Source organism: Cebidichthys violaceus, unplaced genomic scaffold (genome assembly GCF_023349555.1).
Source record: "Cebidichthys violaceus isolate CVI_PGR_0920_01 unplaced genomic scaffold, fCebVio1.0.p SCAF_14, whole genome shotgun sequence".
Lineage (NCBI taxonomy): Eukaryota > Metazoa > Chordata > Actinopteri > Perciformes > Stichaeidae > Cebidichthys > Cebidichthys violaceus.
In genome coordinates this window covers 15,713,522-15,736,021 of record NW_027176307.1, presented here as the reverse complement: position 1 = coordinate 15,736,021, position 22,500 = coordinate 15,713,522, and the positions used below count along the sequence as shown (strand labels likewise).

At 44.0% G+C, this 22,500-nt stretch overlaps 2 protein-coding genes across 2 annotated transcripts in view; both read right to left on the bottom strand.

The window, feature by feature from the left end:
• Positions 1-13,333, bottom strand: part of vta1 (vesicle (multivesicular body) trafficking 1) — a 30,730-nt gene extending 17,397 nt beyond the window's left edge. Inside the window, exons 1-5 of the mRNA XM_068709140.1 lie at positions 13,131-13,333; positions 8,074-8,168; positions 5,381-5,508; positions 2,759-2,834; positions 249-363 (exon numbers count right to left, since the gene is read on the bottom strand). Coding sequence (XP_068565241.1) covers positions 249-363; positions 2,759-2,834; positions 5,381-5,508; positions 8,074-8,168; positions 13,131-13,221 — 505 coding nt within the window. The 5' untranslated portion in view covers positions 13,222-13,333. The remainder of the gene's footprint in view (positions 1-248; positions 364-2,758; positions 2,835-5,380; positions 5,509-8,073; positions 8,169-13,130) is intronic.
• Positions 13,334-20,219: 6,886 nt separating this feature from the next.
• gje1a (gap junction protein epsilon 1a) overlaps positions 20,220-22,500 on the bottom strand; it is a 2,839-nt gene continuing 558 nt past the window's right edge. Inside the window, 4 exon segments of the mRNA XM_068709147.1 lie at positions 20,220-20,783; positions 21,755-21,952; positions 22,256-22,357; positions 22,359-22,439. Of these exon segments, the coding sequence (XP_068565248.1) occupies positions 20,586-20,783; positions 21,755-21,952; positions 22,256-22,357; positions 22,359-22,439 (579 nt within the window). The 3' untranslated portion in view covers positions 20,220-20,585.

The following is a 22,500-nucleotide window of genomic DNA, read 5'->3' as shown; positions in this document are numbered from 1 at the left end:
ATGTCACACTGTGATCATTTCATTCTCACACAAACGAGAACACTCTGCTAATCTGCTCTCTGCACAGTTCTTATCTCCTAAAGTCTGTGGTTTCTACTGCAGGGCTTTTCCTGCACCAGTCCTCACAAATCACACACACACACACACCCCCCCCCCCAGGTAACAAAGGAAGTTGGCCTCATTGGTCTTTTAAAGGGGAGCACGGCCGATGTGTGTGCGTCCTCCAGAGACGTATCAGTGTGTCCCACCTGCTTCCTCGTCCTCGTCCATGCCGATGGGCCCGGCCTGAGGCGTCTCCCCGTTCTTCAGACAGTTGTGGATGTAGGTGGCCTTCCAGCGGGCGTACTTCCTGTGCTGGATGTTCTGGCAGAGAGACGTAGAAGAAGGTGGAGGGGGGGGTACACTTTGAGACATGAGCGACCACTACGTCCACTTTACAGATTAAGGTGTTTACAAAAAGGGTGTGTGCAAAATACAATTAACAATAATTGTATTCACAGAAGTATAAAACATGTCACCTGTGTCGCTGTGTCGTAAAAAAAGAGAGAAAATACCACAATATTTGGAAAAAACAACAGAAAACTGATTTATTTGAGTTCAGGACATCGGGCGTCAGATTTACGCCGACATGAAGCTGATAAGAATGAATGGAGAAACTCCTGCTCCGGACAGATAAGTGGCGTGTTGTTCAGCGGCAGAAACAATGGCGGAGCGGAGCGCCGAGGTTCTTTCTGAGGGAAGCTTGTGTTTGTTCAGCCTCGGTTTGAACGGAAGAAATAAGAGTTTGTTTCTTAATCGCTGAAACAACACGGAGGGACGGGGATTTTACCGTCAACCACTCCAACGTTTCAGGAGAACGGTGACTCACTGTGGAGTTCAAGATAAAGAAACAGGACAGGGAGGACTCTGTACGGCCAGAATTCACAGCCACACTATGAATAATAATAATAATAATAATAAAATATAGAGTAATTATACTGATATGTTATACATCATAATAAAATACAATACACAACATTTAAGGAAGCCATATTGAAGATCAAAACAAGTATTATAAATAAGTAATAAACAGTAAAGAACTAGAATATGATATATACAGACAGTAGTTTATACCATGAAACGTGAACATGTGGTAATAATTGTGCTTTTGATTTGGATTAAAGTTGAAAGTTTCGTCACCTGTGAAATCTTCTATTTGGTGACAAAAGCTGGTTTTCCCCAAATAAAGCATGAAGGTCTGAAAGCAGCCAGACACAGCCTCCTCTCAGAGTACATGTAGGAAGGCAGGCGTCTAGAACGCTCCGGCTTCAGGGTTCCAGGTGACGGTTAGCTGGTTAGCTGGTTAGCTGGTTAGCTGGTTAGCCGCGGTGGTTCTTGGAGCATCTCGTTCAGCCTGCGGTTCACGGACATCTGGCCTTTGCTCAGAACATCCACAGCCTCCCGTAAAGAGCCCATAAATACCTCTCCTCTGCAGCGTGAACGGGCGATAAACTCCTACAGCCGGACACGGTCGCCCTCGGGGTTCACCGATAATCACAGCAGGGGGACAGATGGTCAAGTCCAAATGCTGGGTTCTAACCGGACCACTGAGGAGAGATCACGTTACCCAGAACCGTACTTGCACATCTGGAGGAAAGGGTTCTTCAAGGGTTGTTGAGACCACGGGTGCTTAGAGGGAAGAACTGTGACCGAGAACCGGGATGGTTGTGGGTTGTGCGGCACCACATCAGCCTCGGACCTTTTGGGTTCTAGATGAAACCCGTGGAATATAAAAAGGGTAGAACCCCTAAGTGTGGTTTCTTGCAGGTGGAAAGGTTTTGGATAGAACCTCCAGAGAAGGTTCTGGGTGAGACCATTACACCATAGAAGGATTATCTGTAGAACCTCTTACAGAACCCCATATGGTTATATACACATGGTTCTTCTTCTCTCTCACTGAGAACATGGGTTCCTGATGGACGACGGTGTTCAGTAACTCAGATTTAACTCACCTGATCACCGACTGAAAACCTCTTTTTACTGCCTGAAACTCGATCACTCCGGCCCGTCTGTCTGCAGAGCACTCAGCCCCGGCTACTCTGAGGACTCTTTGTCCGCTGAGTGTGTGTGTGTGTAGGTGTGTGTGTGTGTGTAGGTGTAGGGGTGTGTGTGTGTGTGTGTGTGTGTGTGTGTGTGTGTGTGTTAGCAGCAGTTAACTGTACGGACGCAAGTGTCCTGTTGATGTTTTAATGGCTTCTGGGTGACTTGGACACAAAGTAGAGAAAGACCTGCTGTGTGTCCCACATTCGTGTGTGTGTGTGTGTGTGTGTGTGTGTGTGTGTGTGTGTGTGTGTGTGTGTGTGTGTGTGTGTGTGTGTGTGTGTGTGTGTGTGTGTATATAGAGTGTCACAACCTGCTGTTCACGTATTTGTTGATGAAACGTTACATGAAGACTTCCTGTTACTTCACCGTCTGTATTTTGTTCCCCAATGAGAAGCTTTACGTTTCTTTAGACCATTAAAGACCCTTTCAGATCCGGCTTCGTCGGTTCAGTTTACATGTATTTGATGTTGAGTAATGGTGGAAATGATGAGCAGCACCTGAACGCTGCATTCAGTCTGTTATCGGACACAGAGAAAGCGCGTGAACAAGATGAACGATCCGACTGTTCGGGGGATTCGTGGAGCATTTGAAAAAGATTTTGAGAAAAAGAGCTGGTTTTGATCGCCGGACTTCTCACGGTAATCTGGTGTGTGATGATGATCGTCACTTATCTTACCTCCTCGGACAATTCACCGAACACAGACAGGACATCCAGCAGCAGACTGGCTGAGTAGAACGACTTGATCATGTTCCTGGAGGAGGAGGAGGAGGAGGAGGAGGAGGAGGAGGAGGGAGAAACAAACACATTCAACTATTAGTTCAGTGTTTCATTAAATGAAGACTGAAACCTCATTCTTGACCTGTGAAATCTTAACTCAAGGGTCCACTTACACCGTATACGTCTCTGGTAGAGACCTGTCAGTCACTGTGTAGCCCCGCCCCTAAATCATGCCCTGCTTTATGGTCTGTGTGACTCTAAATGTTCCATAATGTACTAAATGAACATCATGCTGTATTGAAGAAGACTGTAAACTAGAGATTGAGACCATAAACTCATGTTTACAATGTTTACTGAGGGAATAAATCAAGAGAGAAGTAGAGTCATTTTAGACTAGACTTCTATACGACCAGAGGAGTCGCCCCCTGCTGGACACTAGAGAGAATGCAGCTTTAACACATGAAGCTCTGAGGAACTTTGAGGAACTGGAGGTTGTCTCCTGGGAGAAACCCATGTGACACATACAGGAAATGACTCTCAGTGGGTCGTGTCCTTCCTGAACCGTCTCTGGTGTCGTTAACTCTTTAAGAGTCCTGGTGCTCATCCCCTAAATCTGAGGATCCCTGTTGGTTCTTTAGGAAACTGTGTATTTAATGACCAAACAAGAATAAACTACCGTTCACCTCATTGATCTAGAAGACTCAAAGCACAACCTTAAGAGATCTGGAAACGCTGCGTCACCTGATACCCTGAGTTTAGTCGAACAAAGAAGATTTACCTGGATCAAACTAAACCAAACACTAACAAACATGTAACCTGTTACAACCCGTCATCAGCTGCATGTGTGTGACGCTACCGATTCAACAGGTTTCTATAAATATTGTTGAGTCCTGGTTTAAAGCAGCCACAGCCCAGGTTTACCGTCACTTGTTAGGGCTCATTTCCCATCAACACACACACACACACACACACACACACACACACACACACACACACACACACACACACACACACTAAGCTAAGGAACATGAATGGCCTCCTTGTAGCTCGGTGTGTGAGCTCCTGAGCAGCAACATGTCGGAGGAAGTTTCCCATAAACATTCACCTCTGAGCCTCGACGTGTGTGTGTGTGTGTGTGTGTGTGTGTGTGTGTGTGTGTGTGTGTGTTTTTATATGTGTATAAGTATTTAAGCCTGTGTATATTTGCCTACATGTATATCCGTGCTTGTATTTCTGTGTGACTGTGTGTTTACTATGTTTGTGTTCTAGTTTGGTGACACACACACACACACACACACACACACACACACACACACACACACACACACACACACACACACACACACACACACACACACACAGCTCATGTTGCTAACGGCTTTAGGTTTTCAAGTAGAACTTGTGTTTGTGAGTTTTTGTTTTTCATTATAATTCTTGTTGTTTAACTGAAATATGTTAAGAGAGACAGTGTGAACATGAGTGGAGATAAGGACCTCCCCTCACTAGAGACAGAATCATTTCATTACCACATGGTATGGTCCACATGATAGGTGGAGGCCAGGAGAGGAGGAGAGGAGGAGAGGAAACGGGGAGGAGGAGGAGGAGAGGAGAGGAAACGGGGAGGAAATGAGGAGAGGAAACGAGGAGGACAGGAAAGGAGGAGGACAGGAGGGGAGAGGAGGAGAAGAAACAAGGAGGACAGAAGGACCGGAGAGGACAGGAGAGGAAATGAGGACAGGAGAGAAGGAGAGGAAATGAGGACAGGAGAGAAGGAGGAGGACAGGAGAGGAGAGGAGGAGGAGGAAGGGAGAGGAGAGGAGGAAGGGAGAGGAGAGGAGGACAGGAGAGAGGAGAGGAGGACAGAAGAAAGGAGAGAAGGAGGACAGGAGAGAGGAGAGGAGGAGGAGGACAGGAGAGGAGAACAGGAGAGGAGAGGAGGAGGAGGAAGGGAGAGGAGAGGAGGACAGAAGAGAGGAGGAGGAGGACAGAAGAGAGGAGGAGGAGGACAGGAGAGGAGAGGAGGACAGGAGAGGAGAGGAGGAGGAGGAAGGGAGAGGAGAGGAGGAAGGGAGAGGAGGACAGGAGAGAGGAGAGGACAGAAGAAAGGAGAGGAGGAGGACAGGAGAGAGGAGAGGAGGAGGAGGACAGGAGAGGACGACAGGAGAGGAGAGGAGGAGGAGGAAGGGAGAGGAGAGGAGGACAGAAGAGAGGAGGAGGAGGACAGGAGAGAGGAGAGGAGGAGGAGGACAGGAGAGGAGAGGAGGACAGGAGAGGAGAGGAGGAGGAGAAAGGGAGAGGAGAGGAGGACAAAAGAGAGGAGAGGAGGAGGAGGACAGGAGAGGAGAGGAAGAGGAGGACAGGAGAGAGGAGAGGAGAGGAGAGGAGGACAGGAGAGAGGAGAGGAGAGGAAGACAGAAGAGAGGAGAGGAGGACAGGAGAGAGGAGAGGAGGACAGGAGAGAGGACAGGAGGAGGAGGACAGAAGAGAGGCTGGGTACTGGAGGTGTTTTTCATGAACACAGAGTTGATCCTCCACCACAGAACCAGATGTGATCCTTTAGAACCTTGACGGGTTCCTTACTTGTGGAACCGTCCCTGTCGGTCCTCGTTGTCGGCGTAGAGGAACATCTTTAAGGCGTAGTTCTCGATGTGGGCGTTACCCACCACCTCCTGACTGATGGAGTCGTTGTCTCCTAGCTCCTTCTTCATCTGGAACACACACGGACATATTTATAACCGTTAATACACAAAACTATGAACCACATCAACCCATCAGTGAACAAGTGTGAACAACACTTAGTGACGCTGTGATTGGCTCAGACTTTTATTGTGAAAGGTCAAACATTCTCTCTCTCTAAACCACTAAACGCGTAATAATGAAAAGGGGGAAATGTCGCGCTAGTTATACGTCTTCCTCATGAGATCCAGTTGTAGATTAATGTGGAACCAACTCTCACAAACACAAGTTCACGGAGAACACTTAAAGCCACGTTCTACCTGTGGTAGCTGTTGTTTTGAAGCCACCAAAGAACAGGAAGTGACCACATCTGGACTGAGGAGGAGTGACGTAGAGACGCCGTATACGTCTCTGGTGTTGACCTGTCAATCAGCGTGTAGCCCCGCCCCTAAAGCATCCCCTGCTTTATGGTCTGTTTGACTCTAAATGGACCAGAGACGTATACGGCGTCTCTACGTCTCTCCTCCTCAGTCCAGATGTGGTCACTTCCTGTTTAATGGTTGTAAAAAAACAAGATGGCGACGGACAAAACGCCAAACTCAAGGCTTCAAAACGTCAGTCCACAAAAAAATGGATGACGTCGTCCATTTCTTATATACAGTTTAATTATGACCAAAGGCAGCTGATTCAAAGACCAACAGGTTTAAATGAATATATTTATATATATATATATATATATATATATATATATATATATATATATATATATATATATATATATATATATTATAATTATAATATATAATAATACATCACTACAATAATAATCTGTAAGTGCAACATTCATCGGACATGAACAACATCTTTGTGGGATTAAGGGTTCACAAACAGAAAGGCACTTAATGAAACCACGAGTAAGAACACACACACACACACACACACACACACACACACACACACACACACACACACACACACACACACACACACACACACACACACACACACACACACACACACACACACATCAAAGCAGCGGATGTGAGTCCTGTTGACGTCCTGAGTGTGTGACAGTAATGAACATCCCTGGAGCTCCTGTAAAAACCTGTGTGTGTGTGTGTGTGTGTGTGTGTGTGTTTGCATGTCTTCATCCTCGTCCACTGCTTCCTTTAATTGGCTCTTAAAGTGACTCCAGCATCGCTGCGGGACCCCCCCCCCCCCCCCCCCCCCCCCTTGACCCATTTGTAAAACATGGAGGTTTCTTTCTCACAAACAAAAATCATAAAAATGTATCTGCTGGAGCTCAGAAAACATTCTGCAAGAACAAACTGTAGAAATGCGTTCCTATATTTGGGGTTAATAGATACAGAGGGAGTAGAAGTAGACGCTATTTGTTCCTTTCCTTCTGGTCCTCTCGGTCTGTCCATTAAAGGCTCATTTGTTTTGACCCCCGCTGGGACACTCGGGGCCCGTTCCCCTCCTCCCTCGTCTTCACAACAACTCCATAAAACCTAATTAGTGTGTTGACAAGCAGCCGAGGTCTACGTGAACGTGCGTCCAGAGAAAACCTCCACCGTTAGCCTAACATGCACTTGAAAGGTTGGAGAACGAGTGTGACATTACATTATTGTTATTATACTATTTGTAATAACATCGTATCTCTGCAGGGTTGAGGTGACCACGCAGCGTTTTGTCAGAGATTATTAAAATCAGGGCTCGACATCAATGCTTTCTAGTTACCCGCAGGAGAGCTAGTAACGTTAGCCGTTAGCCGTTAGCAGTTAGCCGTTAGCAGTTAACGGAGCCTACAGCACAGCAACATTTGGAAGAACTAACTTAAATCAGACATTTATTACATTGTAATTTATTCCCATCATGCCGCTGTGTTTAATCCCAGTTAGCACAGTCCTGCTAATAAAGGAGCTAACGGCTAACGTACGGAGGTTCCATTCACTTTCATTGTGGTGCGTTCAAGCTCCAAACGGTACAAATGAGTATTGGCCGAAGGTAAACGTTATCACGGCGTGAATGAATCCAGTAGTTTGAAGATGTTTTCACGTTAATATAAAATAGATTTTAGAGAAAGTTATTTTGTCAAATTGTTTATATATTTATTAATAGGCCTACAAGTTTGCTTTATGGTCTGTTTGACTCTAAATGGAGCATATTGTACTAAATGAACATCATGCTGTATTGAAGAAGACTGTAAACTAGAGATTGAGACCATAAACTCATGTTTACAATGTTTACTGAGGGAATAAATCAAGAGAGAAGTAGAGTCATTTTAGACTAGACTTCTATACAACCAGAGGAGTCGCCCCCTGCTGGACACTAGAGAGAATGCAGCTCTAATACGTGAAGCTCTGACTTTAGAGCATTAGAGCTTCATTCTTATTCTGGACACTTTACTATAAAGCTTGAATCTACCAGCATCTTAACACAGTGAGGTTATTCTACTGGTTCCATCAGATGATGCAGAGTGAATTTTACTTAAAGGGACAGTAACGAGCGGCACTGGCAAGAAATAAAACCTCAGCAAGCGATGCGAGGCCAGCAGCTTTAACGTCTAGATGTTGACGTTGAGACGTGAGACTTACCGTCTCCAGCTGGTCCATCAGCTTCACCAGGAACTTCCTGCACTCGGGTGTTTTACTGTCCAGCTTCATGCCGGCCTGCATGGCGTAGAGGCGACCTGCGGGACGAGCATCGCAGTGAGAATCATCAACACAGAGTGAGTTCACTCATTCACCCTCTCATTAATAATGATACAGAGACAAACACAACCCATAGCGTTTCAGCTAACCCTTCCTACACGTGGAGGCAGTTCACCAGCAGACACACAAAGCCAGCCAGCGGGCCAGTTAGCCGTCCATCCGGGAGACAGAGACCTCCTTTGTGCTCCGACACGGACACTGGAGGACTCCAACATGGTCCCTCAAAGCTGGAGCCCCCTGGTGGTCAGGGAAGGTACTGAGAGTCTTCTTCTCTACGTTCTCACTCCAGGTTATTTAGTCAATAGTCAGAGGTAATAGTAGTAATAATGTTATAATTAAAACATCTCCTTCAAACTACTGGATTTATTCAAGTTTAACACCAAAACTACATTTTACAGATTACATGTGAACACATCACGATGACGTTATAATTCACCTTCAGCCAGTACTCGTGTTCACTGAGCAGAGCCTGAAGGCATCACGATGTAACTGAAGTGAACCTCGGCTGGTTAGCCGTTAGCGGTGCTGCTAACGTTACTAGCTCTCCTCTGATTGGTTGTGTACAATGTAGACTCATTACAGACACGAGAGGTCTTAACTAGCGTTATGAAGTGAACCTGAAAACCAGCCCGACTGGGACCAGGATCCTTAGATCACATGTATTTAAACCAAACACAACGTCCTCATTAAGCCTGGCTTAGCAGCTTCCTCTGCTCATTAAAACGCTGCTTTACGGCGCCTCAGGTTTAACGCCACACGTCACTTTGGATGGGTTCATGTTGAGATGAATGCAGGCTGACTATCAGACCTACAGGACATCGAGAGACGTGAACGTTTTGAAGGAATCACTCAAGTCCATTACTGTGAAGGAAAACACAACAGGAAGTGACCACATCTGGACTGAGGAGGAGTGACGTAGAGACGGCGTATACGTCTCTGGTAGAGACCTGTCAATCAGCGTGTAGCCCCGCCCCTAAATCATCCCCTCTTTATGGTGTGTTTGACTCTAAATGGAGCATAATGTACTAAATGAACATCATGCTGTATTGAAGAAGACTGTAAACTAGAGATTGAGACCATAAACTCATGTTTACAATGTTTACTGAGGGAATAAATCAAGAGAGAAGTAGAGTCATTTTAGACTAGACTTCTATACAACCAGAGGAGTCGCCCCCTGGTGGACACTAGAGAGAATGCAGCTCTAAAGAACCGGAGGTCGTCTCCTGGTTCCTCGCTGCAGATGAAGGACAGTAAACTCTCTCTCTCGCTGAAGGACTTACATGAAGCATTGTGTTGACGGCTTCTTCTCAATATGAAGATGTCACATCCCATAAATTCACCCTGCTGTCAGAAACAGATATTTTTCAACGACGGAACAGAACAAAAGATTGAAGAGCCTTTGAGGTGATTTATCGCTCTATTTTGCTTTTTCCTCTTATTCACAAATCGGTCACAAAGAGCCCGTCTCTCATACTATCAATCACTGAAGTTTGTATTTATGGACTCGAGGGACGTTTAGCTCCCGACTCCTCTGGTCCAGAGAGGTTTCTCAGGATATCATATCATATCTATATCTATATCTATATATATCTATATATGATATGATATATATATATATATATATATATATATATATATATATTCGACAAGCAAACAACTTTTAAAATACTTGTTTCCTCAATGGAGCTCGTATCGATCGGTGCTATGCTATGCTATGCTATGCTAACATTGTAGCAGCTCCATCAACACTCAACATAACGTCATATATAGGTGTGAATATTTATGGTTCCAGCATCAACATTGTGACGTGTGCAGCAGTCACATCACAGGTAAGACATCCTCCTCCTCCTCAAAAATACCCACAATGCACCTTTATGAACATAAAAGATAAAGTGAACAGAGGGGCGGAGCCTCGTTTATAACGTCAATGATCCGATCTGAGCCAGACAGGAAGCTGCTGAACGTTTTGCTGATCTGTTTTTTCAAAACTTCTCTGACAAGTTTAAAACCATCTGTTCATCCAATTACACACACACACACACACACACACACACACACACACACACACACACACACACACACACCACACACTCTTCAGACACACGGTGCTGCTGACCTCCAGTGGTCTGACTGGATCACATTAAACTCTGGGGCTGCATTCCAAACAGCTCACGTCCCTCCTGCTGACTGTAGAGCGTCCTGCTGCTCCTCACAGGAGAGAGGACTGATGTCATGATGCAGGTAGGACCTTCTAGGACCTTCTATCACAGAACCTCCAACAGCAACGACAGAAAGACTTTTCTCTCCTTGAGACCAAAGTGAGGGAGCCAACGCGTCGTTCACCACACGAGGCCTCACTCGCCTCCATTACAACAACCCTCTGGTCTCTGGTCCTTATTGATCCACCGAGGACCCGATGTGAGGAAGAGGACATCACAGCACCATGCTGTCTCACTGACGGCTCACTAACAACCCATTCACTAGAAACATTTCTACAAACCAATCAGACGTAGCGGTCTGAAGCTAGAACCAGCAGCCACTGAGGTTTCTCTCTGAATATTGTTTATTCAAAGCAGTGATCCAACAGCATTGTGTACGGTGATGTTTATGACCTGTGAGAACACACAACCAACAGGACGTTCAACACCGCAGTGTGGTTTCATGGTTCCAGTAAGTCCGTTCTTATTCACAGCGAACACTTCAGAACGAACCACAGACCAACAGAAGCAACCAGCTCTCACCGGCTGCTTCATTACTCTCACTTTAAGATGAAGTGTTCAGTGTACAGAGTGACATGAACACATCACAATGTGACAGAACAAACCACCATCAGCTGACACACACACACACACACACACACACACACACACACACACACACACACACACACACACACACACACACACACACACACACAACCTCAGAGGGTCAATGAGAACTTCCTGTTTCCACAGAACAATCTAACAAATCAAGTATCGAGGTTCAAGCACCCAAGGCAGCAAAACCCCATAAATCCATATTGACACATTCCTCAGGATGAAGTACGAGCAGAAGAAGTATTCACTGGATGTGAGGGAGTCAAGGGAAACACAACTATGAAGCACACTGTAAAGAACTCCAAACTCAGACGCGACTTCAATAAAATAAAGACCAGAAGAAGACAAAACGTCCTCTGATGTTAATGTAATCTATTACTTTACAAAGCGCCGGTCACTACATGTTAACATCCATCCTGAAACTAGAGATTGAGACCATAAACTCATGTTTACAATGTTTACTGAGGGAATAAATCAAGAGAGAAGTAGAGTAATTTTAGACTAGACTTCTATACAACCAGAGGAGTCGCCCCCTGGTGGACACTAGAGAGAATGCAGCTCTAACACGTGAAGAACAGGAGAACTTTAAAGAACCGGAGGACATGTAACTGTTGGTTTTGTTGCCCTCCTTTGTTTTTCTATTGTAGTTTATAGACCTGATAGAGCTGAACAAACCATTTTAATATCTCAGACACACCACAGCAATGACATCTCTGACGTTTGGATTGAAGCTGATGTGTTTCCACTGTAGTGGTTCTGCTCAGGATATTGGATTAAATATATGAAACGTATTGTGTGGAACAGCAGCTCTGCTCTGTCGACGTCATATTTCATTCAAGTGTGTTTCATGTATAAGGTAAGGCCTCACCTCTATCAATAAAACTCACCACCAGTACCTGAACCTGGACCCTACATGAGCCACCAGTCTGAACCTGGACCCTACATGAGCCACCAGTACCTGAACCTAGACCCTACATGAGCCACCAGTACCTGAACCTGGACCCTACATGAGCCACCAGTCTGAACCTGAACCCTACATGAGCCACCAGTACCTGAACGTGGACCCTACATGAGCCACCAGTCTGAACCTGAACCCTACATGAGCCACCAGTACCTGAACCTGGACCCTACATGAGCCACCAGTACCTGAACCTGGACCCTACATGAGCCACCAGTACCTGAACCTGGACCCTACATGAGCCACCAGTCTGAACCGGAACCCTTCATGAGCCACCAGTACCTGAACCTGGACCCTACATGAGCCACCAGTACCTGAACCTGGACCCTACATGAGCCACCAGTACCTGAACGTGGACCCTACATGAGCCACCAGTCTGAACCCTACATGAGCCACCAGTGGTACCTGAACCCTACATGAGCCACCAGTCGTACCTGAACCCCACATGAGCCACCAGTCGTACCTGAACCCCACATGAGCCACCAGTAGTACCTGAACCCCACATGAGCCACCAGTAGTACCTGAACCCCACATGAGCCACCAGTAGTACCTGAACCCCACATGAGCCACCAGTAGTACCTGAACCCCACATGAGCCACCAGTAGTACCTGAACCCCACATGAGCCACCAGTAGTACCTGAACCCCACATGAGCCACCAGTAGTACCTGAACCCCACATGAGCCACGAGTAGTACCTGAACCCCACATGAGCCACCAGTAGTACCTGAACCCTACATGAGCCACCAGTAGTAAACTGACTAGACGTAGACAGTAGAACCAGATGTGTGCTCCTGTTAGCTGATGAAACCAGAGATGTTTTAGTCCTCACAGGTAAATAAAGAGTGACAACAAAGAGGGATACCACGTGACATGACGTCACAACGCCATGACGTCAGCCTGCTAGTAAACTTTGACCTGTCTAAAGCTAACAGTAACCAGACTTGTGATTAGCTAACGTGACTGGTTTTAAACCAGCAGCTCAAAAGGCTCGTTAATGGTGTAAACCCAGTGTGTAACCAGCGCGTGTATAAAGTCCCAGTTGAAGTGGCAGTTAGCTGCTAAGCTAAGCTAACACACCCTCAGCTGTCGAGGCTCAGGTAAACAAAGCTGTGATGCTAACAGTAGCTCTAGCTAACAGTAGCATTACCCAGCACACCAGAACTTACAGTAATACGCCACCACCGGGTCCCGTTTCTCGTGCTCCTGAGCGGTCCGCATGTAGTGCTGGATGGCTCTGAGCTGAGGCGGTAGAGCCATGATGTCTTCTTCACAGAGAGATCCTCCGGGAGACAAGAAAACACATCCGCGACACACACACACACACAAAAAGTAGTGTTGTTAGCGAGTGTTTTCCTTCCAGCGCTACTACTTCCGCGTTGTATTAACCAATAGGAGCGGCCGCTTACGCGGGACAGATGACGTCACCAGGTGGGGGCGCCCCCTTTTCATCCGGTAAAACATGTTTGTTGGGAGAGGCTCAGACTGCTGACGTTATGAATGTTGCATAATATTGTCGTGACTTTTCAGAATAGAAATAGTAGTGTATATATATTAATTATCTATATGTATACTGTATGTGTGTTTATATATATATATATATATATATATATATATATATATATATATATATATATACATATATATATATATATATATATATATATATATATATACAGTCAGTACCCAGGTCAACAAACACATAAAGCACATGATGAGTAAAAACATGTCTTCACTCATCTGGATCCTTGTACGGTTTGTTTTACTTCTTTATTTAATAAGGCAGTCTCGTTGAGATTGAAGTTTGTCTTTGATGTTTATTTCCCGACACCGCGTTGAACGGGCCCATGTTTTTATTGCCGTCTTTATTGCGCAATCAACCGGGTACATATTCACAGAACTACAGACTAATAAAAGAAGCGAGCGGTGGATGAAGAGGCGAACTCCATCGCAGCAGCAGCAGCGTGACAGTGGAGGATATCTCAACGCGGTCCTTGGAGCTCTTCAGAGATGCTACAGAGTAGAGTGGGACTATCACACAGACAGCTGACTGAGCATGATTGGATCCAGCCCTCCTAATCATGCTGGTGCATGCTGGTTTCTTTGTTGCTTAAAGGTTAACCAGTCCTCAGGGTGCCACTGGACCTGGACCTGGACTAGGTTTTGTCTCTGTGATGGATGACGATGGAGAGTTGTGAGGAGAACCAGGGACTCCATCTGTTTTTTCTTTACAAGGGGCCTGAATGTCGACAATAACATTAAAATATTGTGAAAAGATTTCCAGTACCAGGGCGTCATGATCATTGTCAAAATCCTGAAGATCAAAACGCTTCAAGAGGACATTTATTTTGAAAATACCCACTGGTAATCACGCCTTTGTATTCCGTCTTCCTGTGAAGTCCTTGAGCACCGACGGTCAAATCCATCATTAAGATCAGATTTGGGCGTTGACTAACAATAAGGACGCGACTATGTAAATACAAGGTTAATGCTAATATATAAAAATAAAACATTCAGCACAATCAGATGCGGTTTATTGCCAAGTAAGTTTACCCATAAAAGGATTTTTTCTTGGTTATTGGTGCGTGACAATAAACACAGTGCAACTTAATTAAACTAGGTCTTAAGAAAATGTACAATTGAATATGATAAAAAGCCAAACAATACGAGTTATTGTTGTATTTAAAGTGTAAAAGACATGATGTTATACTCCATACTCAGACTATAGTCCAAATGAAAGAGATCTGTTCCTGCTTTTGATTTTCCGTTCATTGACGTAGTGACGTTTTATACTTCACGTTCTGTCGGATGTGACGATCACAAAGCTTTGATGCGAGTAAAACATTTGAAGTGTTGAAGTGGAGGAAAAAGGTTCATCGACCGTCTCTCTCTGAGGTGTAAAGCAGCAGAACCTGAACACATCTCACGTAGACTGCCGATGGCGTTCAGGAGCAAGTGTTCGATGAGGTTTGACGTATTTATAAAGCGTGTCATAACTTAATGTGTTGTGATTGATGAGAGCTGTCAGGTGGGCCGTGGGTACTGATGAGCAGGATGTTTACCCAGAGACTTCCTCCCTCTGTTCATCTCCTCTGATTCAGAACTCAACCCTAATGATACTGGGTTCATTGTCTGTATAATGGCAGAAAACGAGTACAATAAATAACCATCACAATATCAGATTCCTTCAGTCCACAACCCAAAGAAGACAACAATCAAACAGTGAATGAAATGACATAAAGGATAAATGATCAAGCTCTAAACTAAAGTAACAACCATTCATCTGTGAATAAATGGGTCTATTAAGGAAACACCACACAATATAATTGCAGAAAGAATGAAACATTTAACCTTTTTGCTCTTAGAGCATCAATGAAGCAAAGCCTATAATGTGTCCTCATGGTGGCTCCAGACTGAGATCATGATTGTTCCCTAAACCAGGTTTTATCCTCTGTAGACCCAGTCTCATGGCAGGTCTGGGAATACGAAGTGCAACCTATTGGTTTCGTGTACAGGGACGCAAAATGTTTTTTGTGTCGTTTAAGACCAAAATAAAGCCAATGGAAAGTCAACTAGGAGCCTTATTAGTGGTCGACGCACTAAGTAAATGCATACGCATGAATATGGAAAAAACAAGTGACGTAGTATTCAATATCCAAAAAGACCACTAGTAGTAGGTGGGGGGGAGGTGGACGGGTCCCACAAACAGGACTTTCAAGGCTGAGGCCGGTGAGAATGGTTGGTTTAGAGAACTGCTGGTTTAGTTGCCTAAACCTAACGGTTGGTTTAGTTGCCTAAACCTAACGGTTGGTTTAGTTGCCTAAATCTAACTGTTGGTTTGGATTTAAACTGCAGATTATTTTACGTACTCAGCATGCTTTTATGTTTTGTGCTTCTGCTCTGTATGTTTTTAGTTTCTACTAATGCAGAATTATTTAGTCTTTAGTCCATGTTTCTATTATCATAATTATTCATGTATTTGCTTTGATTTATGAGCCTCTGTGTTGCATGTCTTTATAGTACTTGTACAAGTAGAAATAGTACTTGAAAGTTTATGCATAAAAAACAAAACATATTTGGTGAAATCATTTTATGTAATGTTTTAATTATTATTGCTGTTTCATTTGTAAATTCCCATTAAAACCCTTTTCCTACTAACTATTTCCACATAGCAAATGAAGTCAATCAAAAATGAAACAAAGGCAATTGTCTGACATTTTTAATCAATCATCTCAAGACAAAACAAACAGGAGCATAACTGGAGACCTGAACAGCAGCACAAACAGAACGTCTTGGTTCCATACGACAGCGTCGGTCATTAAATGTGCCTCTTTCTCTCCGATGGCTGCGAGGTGAAGGACTAAATGAGATGGCAGAAATTAGTCCATTTATTACAACATCAGTAAAAATCAAAGATATCAAAATGAATGATGAATGTTCTATGTAGTGTAGCCTACTGCATCATAGTTGATGCATTTCCACAAATGACGCTGATATTAATGGTCAAAAGGAAGCATCAAAATTATAAAGATACACTTTTATAAATAGTTCTCAATAGAACCCGAAAGCCAGTTTACAGTTCAGTTCATAAAAGAACTGTTTGGGATTTGGTGGCGCTATATAAAAAAAACAAGGAGTGTATCTTTCCGCTCCGCATAAGACCAAAAAAACGTCAATCTCTACAGTTATTCACCAGAATCTTATAAATGAGTGAAACTTGTCGAAATACTTTGAAATAATTCTGAGACAGTTAAACACAGCTTCATGTACACAGTTCTTTACCAAGACTCGCCCGTATGTTTAAACCTGTGAGATCACTTTTATCAAAGCCACGAAATAAAACCTGATCCCTGTAAAATATGACCTAATGTTCATCACATGTTTAATATGATAAAAGACCAGTGTTCAACTCGCCCCCTGGTTTCTCTCTACGTGTTTTTATTTCTGGCAACGCTGTCTCAAAGACAAAAGGATCAGATGATAATAGAATATAGTAAATTTCACCGCTGCTCATTTGAGATATTCCACGAAAATCTGTTCTTTTTTGTTTGTTTCCTGGCTGCTAGTGTTTGCGTTAGCAAGCATTAGCAACATGGCTAACGTCAGCAGCCAAATGCAAAGATAGATGTAAGTTTCTTTTTTTTCCAGAGACAAACATAGATGATTTTTTTCCAGACTAGTTCCGGGTTTGTTTTCTGGCTGCTAAGGGTAGCTAGCATAAGCGTTAGCTACATGGCTACCATTAGCAGCCTGGCTACTGTCCAAAGCAAGAAACAACTGTAAGAATCCAAATTTTAACTGAAAACCTCCGTCTCTGTCCTTTCATTGAGGCAAAGTTAAACACCCCAGGGTTGCCGTTATATAGATTTTGCAGCAGCGGCCATTGAGCCTTCATTTTACCGGGAGGTCGTACCTGGTGGCAGACAGAATAGCAAAGTGAAAGCCAGGCCTTTAGGGAACCAATCTAAATGTTTTGTTCTATAGTCATAATGATAAGTTAAAGTAAAAGAAACGTGCCTATTATCCCCTTAACTATTGATTTTAAATGGTCAGCTCTTTGCGTCTTTAGTAAAGTTAACAGATGCTAACAGCACTAGCGTAATGCTCAGGTACAGATGGTGCTCGAGGCTTGGTGGCGTAGTGACTACTTGTAGAGCTAGTTGGCAAACTTTTGTAGCATGCTATGTTGTGTTTTCCCTCTTAAAAGCTACTAAGAAGATTTCCCAACATCAAGTGAGTTAGTAAAGAACGACGAAGTGTAGAGCGACCGAAGCGACTGTCCGTGGTCACGGATCACAGAGCTGTATTTCCACCAAATGGCCCCAGGTTTAATCTAAACTCGACCTGAACAGCACCGATGTTGAGTTCTACATATACATTTAAAGTAAACAAGGCCTAAGTCTTGGTGACAGAACTTTGAGAGGCAAAATTTAAAACCATCCTCTACTAACAGATGCCAGAACGCAGACGAACCCAAACCACAGGAGTCACATACCTGTTTCAAATCCTCCTAAAGCCTATCAGACCCACCAGGCCTGTGGTGCTGTAGGTTGGGATCAATAAGAGTGGTCCCTCAGTGCCGGAAACGTTTATTTAAGGGTTTAAAAGGATTTGAAATGAGGGTTTGATCCACTTTTGTCTGGTAATGCAATTTTGTACCTGAGATGATAAACAGATTGCTGAAAACTTCATAACAAAAGTTGGATGGATGTCTGATTAAAAAAAACACAAAAAACGTTAGAAAACATGAGAGGTAATGTTTCACAAAATACATCAACAGTGACACCGAAGTCAAAACTACAGAAAGTATTATGTGTAATACTACAAGCTAGTTGAGATAGAAAGAGTGAGGAAGAGAACACTCTTCATGAGGAGAGAGGGTTGAGAATCAAACATGGACAAAAGCTCAACCATCGTTTCTAATATTTCTGGACTGAATGATCTCTTAGTTTTGCTTTAAACATAATAGCTATTACATTATATATGAGACCGATAGGGCCTGTACTCTAAGAACTTCATATGTCGATGCTGATTCTGTCCATCTCTGTTAAGAACCTAGTAGAGACATCTCACCTTGGATGTTGGGACATCCAGAAGCACAAAAATTGTGCGGTATTTCTTCTTACTGGCAGTCTACGATTTTTTTCAGGTACTTAAAAACATTGCAACTTGTAGTACTGTTAAATATTTTATATATTTTCATTCCATCACATTTTAATACTCAAATTTAAATAATATTTTTGTGTAAGTCACTGATCCTTAAGCCTATAAATTTCTTTAAAGTTTAAAAAATCCAAGCCAGGAAGTGTTTCATTCCTTTTTTTTTGTTGTATGAATTTTGTATCGTTGGGGAAATATTTACCCTCAAAGAGTAAAAACACTACATTTCAAACATGTTTAGTGATTGAGTCATTGTTCAAAGACGCCTTTACATCTCATGGAAGTAAACTGAGCCATTTCTTTCAGCCTTTCTGGGTGAGATGGTTCCAAACTGAAACTGGTATTTCAAGAAGGAAGACAACTCCATCAAGAGTCCACAGCGAAGTTGTGGCGCTCATGTTGATGGAAGTAAAGGTCAGACCGGGCTAGAAGCAATAACTGACACATATTGGAGGCGATCACACATGGAAGTGTCAGGAGCAACGGCACCTGCAATTCACTCGCCCATGGGTACGGTTACTGGATCACAGTCTCTTAAGACATGAGTGATAATCCACTGCCAGCTCTCTAGTCTGCCTTTCATATTTGACCAGCACCTTGAAGACAAGCTAGACTATAGTGTTTATCTGCATTATTATGTATGCGACTAGCTAAATGATTTGCATTGTTGGCTGTTAATTCGTTACATTAAGACTGTTTTAATCTAAGCCTTAGGAATCTGCTGAAAAAAGACATGTTTATGTTCATTGTTGGCACTTCCTCAGCGACCAAGAGAAGATGCATCAAGCAGGGTTCTACTGCTGGAGATCGGTCTTGGTCTTGAGACCGGTTTCAAGGCCACCTTTTTACTCGGTCTTGTATCGGCCTCAAACAAAGAAGACTCTGGAATTTATTTTCAAGATCAGTCAAGAACGCAACTGCGGGGACATCACCAAACTGCCTTATTAATCTGTTACCATCAGTACTGTGATCGAAAACAAAGGAATATTCCCACACCTCTGCAATGCCTTTTGATTATTTTTCAAGATATTTCTCATTAAACACTTGTGTTATGCTGATCCTCAGATTGAGGATGTCTCTGGTTTGCATGTTTCCTATTTTATCAGAAGTGCGTCATGCAGTGTGGGACTGGCACTGGTCTGGTCCTGGTTTTGCCTTGCCTTGGTATTAGTCTTGAATCGGTCTCACCCTGCCTTGGTCTTGACATGGTCTTAACCCCTCAAAGTCTTGGTCTTGTCTCGGACTTGATACAGTCTGGTCTTGGTCATGACTAGGTCTGGGTTTAGGTGGTCTTGACTACAACACTGGCATCGAGTTGTTTAATGAATCTTGATGCATTTAGTGCACACCTGGCCTTTAAGCATTATTGCAAACAGGGTGTGTAAAAGTATTAGATCTGAAGTACAACTGGGTACCACTCCAAGAACAGGGTTTATGGGACCCTCAAGCTGTTACGGTCCACCAGGTTTGTGATAAACTGGGCTTCCCTTGTGCTCTAATTGGTCACAGGTTTTAGAAACACCCTGAAGTCGATACCTGTCTATCGGTCATTGTGTGGAAAAAAGAAAACCAGAAATCTTTCTACGCCATCTCCCAACTGTTCAGAGTCCGAGGAGCATATTCTCTGGCCATCACGTCCAAACAAAACCTTGGACACAGCCAGAACAGACCCACCGATATCTGAAATATGACTAGGGATGATCCCTCCGTAGTTAAGGGCAAAAAACACCCAGAGAATATTTCAGACTCGCCAGCTATGACACTGTCGCACATTCTCAAATTTCTTGGTGCAACTCACTCACGATGGACAACAGGTGAGGTTTCGCTCTTACGTCAGCTTCCTGTTTTATGAAAGTCCAGCAGTAGCCAACCAAGAGCCCGATTAAAAACTGGCAGCAATAGTGTCATATATATTCACCCTTATTTCACGTGTGCTTGTGTGTGTGTGTGTGTGTGTGTGTGTGTCATTGGTTGTTGAGATAACCAAGACGTCGGCAAAGTATCTCAAATATCTCAGCGACACAGAGGAGTATGGTGATCACAGTGAAGGTGTACATGGCACTGAGGAAGATGGTCTTTTCAAAGTGTTCTGGCACCATGCACTTAGTCACATTAAAGGTCTTTTCCAAAGCACTGGCATCACACATGTACAGCGGGTGGACCTGGGGGGCAAAAAGAGAAACATGAGGTAGTGATAAGTTTATGATTGTCTGAACTTCCAATCCTTATGTCTCTCTGATAGACGACACCGTGCAATTCTGCTGGGTAATATTGTCTTATTATTGAATTATTCTCTTGCTGGGTCTTACCACGGACTATGTATAGGGCAGGACCACCAACTCCATTCTTTCATGTTGTAATATGTGGTATTGGGCAGGGTATAAGAGGACAAAGTTGTCGCTGTCATGTTCCAGCAACTATCTTGAAATGCTCAGAGCTCTTGTGATGTGGGACACCACACTGTTAGCAGGATGTAAATTCCACCACCTTTAGTTGGTATTATTGTCACCAGACAGGGTGGATGCATGGAGGACCCTACCAACTCTACTGTTCTATCCACCTCTTTGGTGACCACATGCATTGAAAGCTTCTTCTTGTTGTTCATTGCCCGCAGTAGCAGAGCCATATTGTCCTCCTCTGCCAACCTACAACCATTTTTTTATTGGTGCAATTGTGGAAAGAATGGCCATGGCGCCAATGAAGTGCTTCCTAACTTTTGGAGTGGAACTAGGCTATTTTGACAACTGCACTGATTGAGGTTTCTCCAAAGGGTGGCTTGCCTGACAAAGTTTAATATTTTGGGCATCCTGACGATATGATTCCATTATTATATAAGGGTGTCCCTGAGTCCCATTTCTTTAGAGGTGATCCAGGTAAGAAAAATAAGGAAAGGGACCTTTGGCAACTTGGGTATGCTGGAAGGATTACACCTCCTGGCTGGACGGGGAGAGCTTTGGTACCCCTGAGGGGGAACTGAAAGTATTTCCTGGAGAAAAGGTTGTAAGGGGGTCTATGCACACCCTTTTTTTGTCACCATGACAATAGCCAGGACTGGCCACTTGAAAATGGATGGGCGGATAAATGCACAACTGTGACATGGACAAGCACTCTATTGAGTTTCAAATGTACAGACCTGGAAGCCAAAGAGGTGGCTTTGAAGCCAGAAGGCGATGACTTCCAGAATGATGCGTAGAAGAACAGAAATGATGTAGAATACGGTGTACAGCGGTCGTTCGAGGATCTCTTCCTGGTCGATGTTCTTACAGGCTGCGTAGAGGTGAAAGACCGCACCAGGGACGAGCACTGTTACCAGTTGTAACGCCCAAAAAACCTGGAGAGGGCAGGAAGGAGGAAACAGAGGAGTGAGAAGAGCCAATGGAAGGAGACACTGGGATACAGAGCAGAGGGATCCTGAAATATGTGATGGAAGACAGCAAGGATGGAAGGAGTGGGAAACATACACAGTCTAGAATTAAACTTGTGGATGCCTGGAAGTTTAGCTTATTTTATTTGAGCATAGTTTAGCTTAGCTCACCGTAGTTCTGTACAGAATATGATACCAGAGGACTGAAGAGATTTGTTCCAGAAGATGCCCGTGTTATTCGGTAGAACCTTTGGTTGAGTTCAGTCCTACCTGAGGCGTTATGGGTCTGAACTGGTTGTAGCAGTACAGGTTGAGTTCTCGGCGATCCGGGTCGCAGCTAAAGTGCAGCGCCTCATTTCCATAGACAGCAAAAGCCAAGAACGCCCAGAAAGAACATCCGCACCGAGCCGAAGAACAAGGTGTGGAACTGGCCTATCACCGTAGGAGGCCTGAGCTGGAACACACACACACACACACACACACACACACACACACACACACACACATGTGAGCGG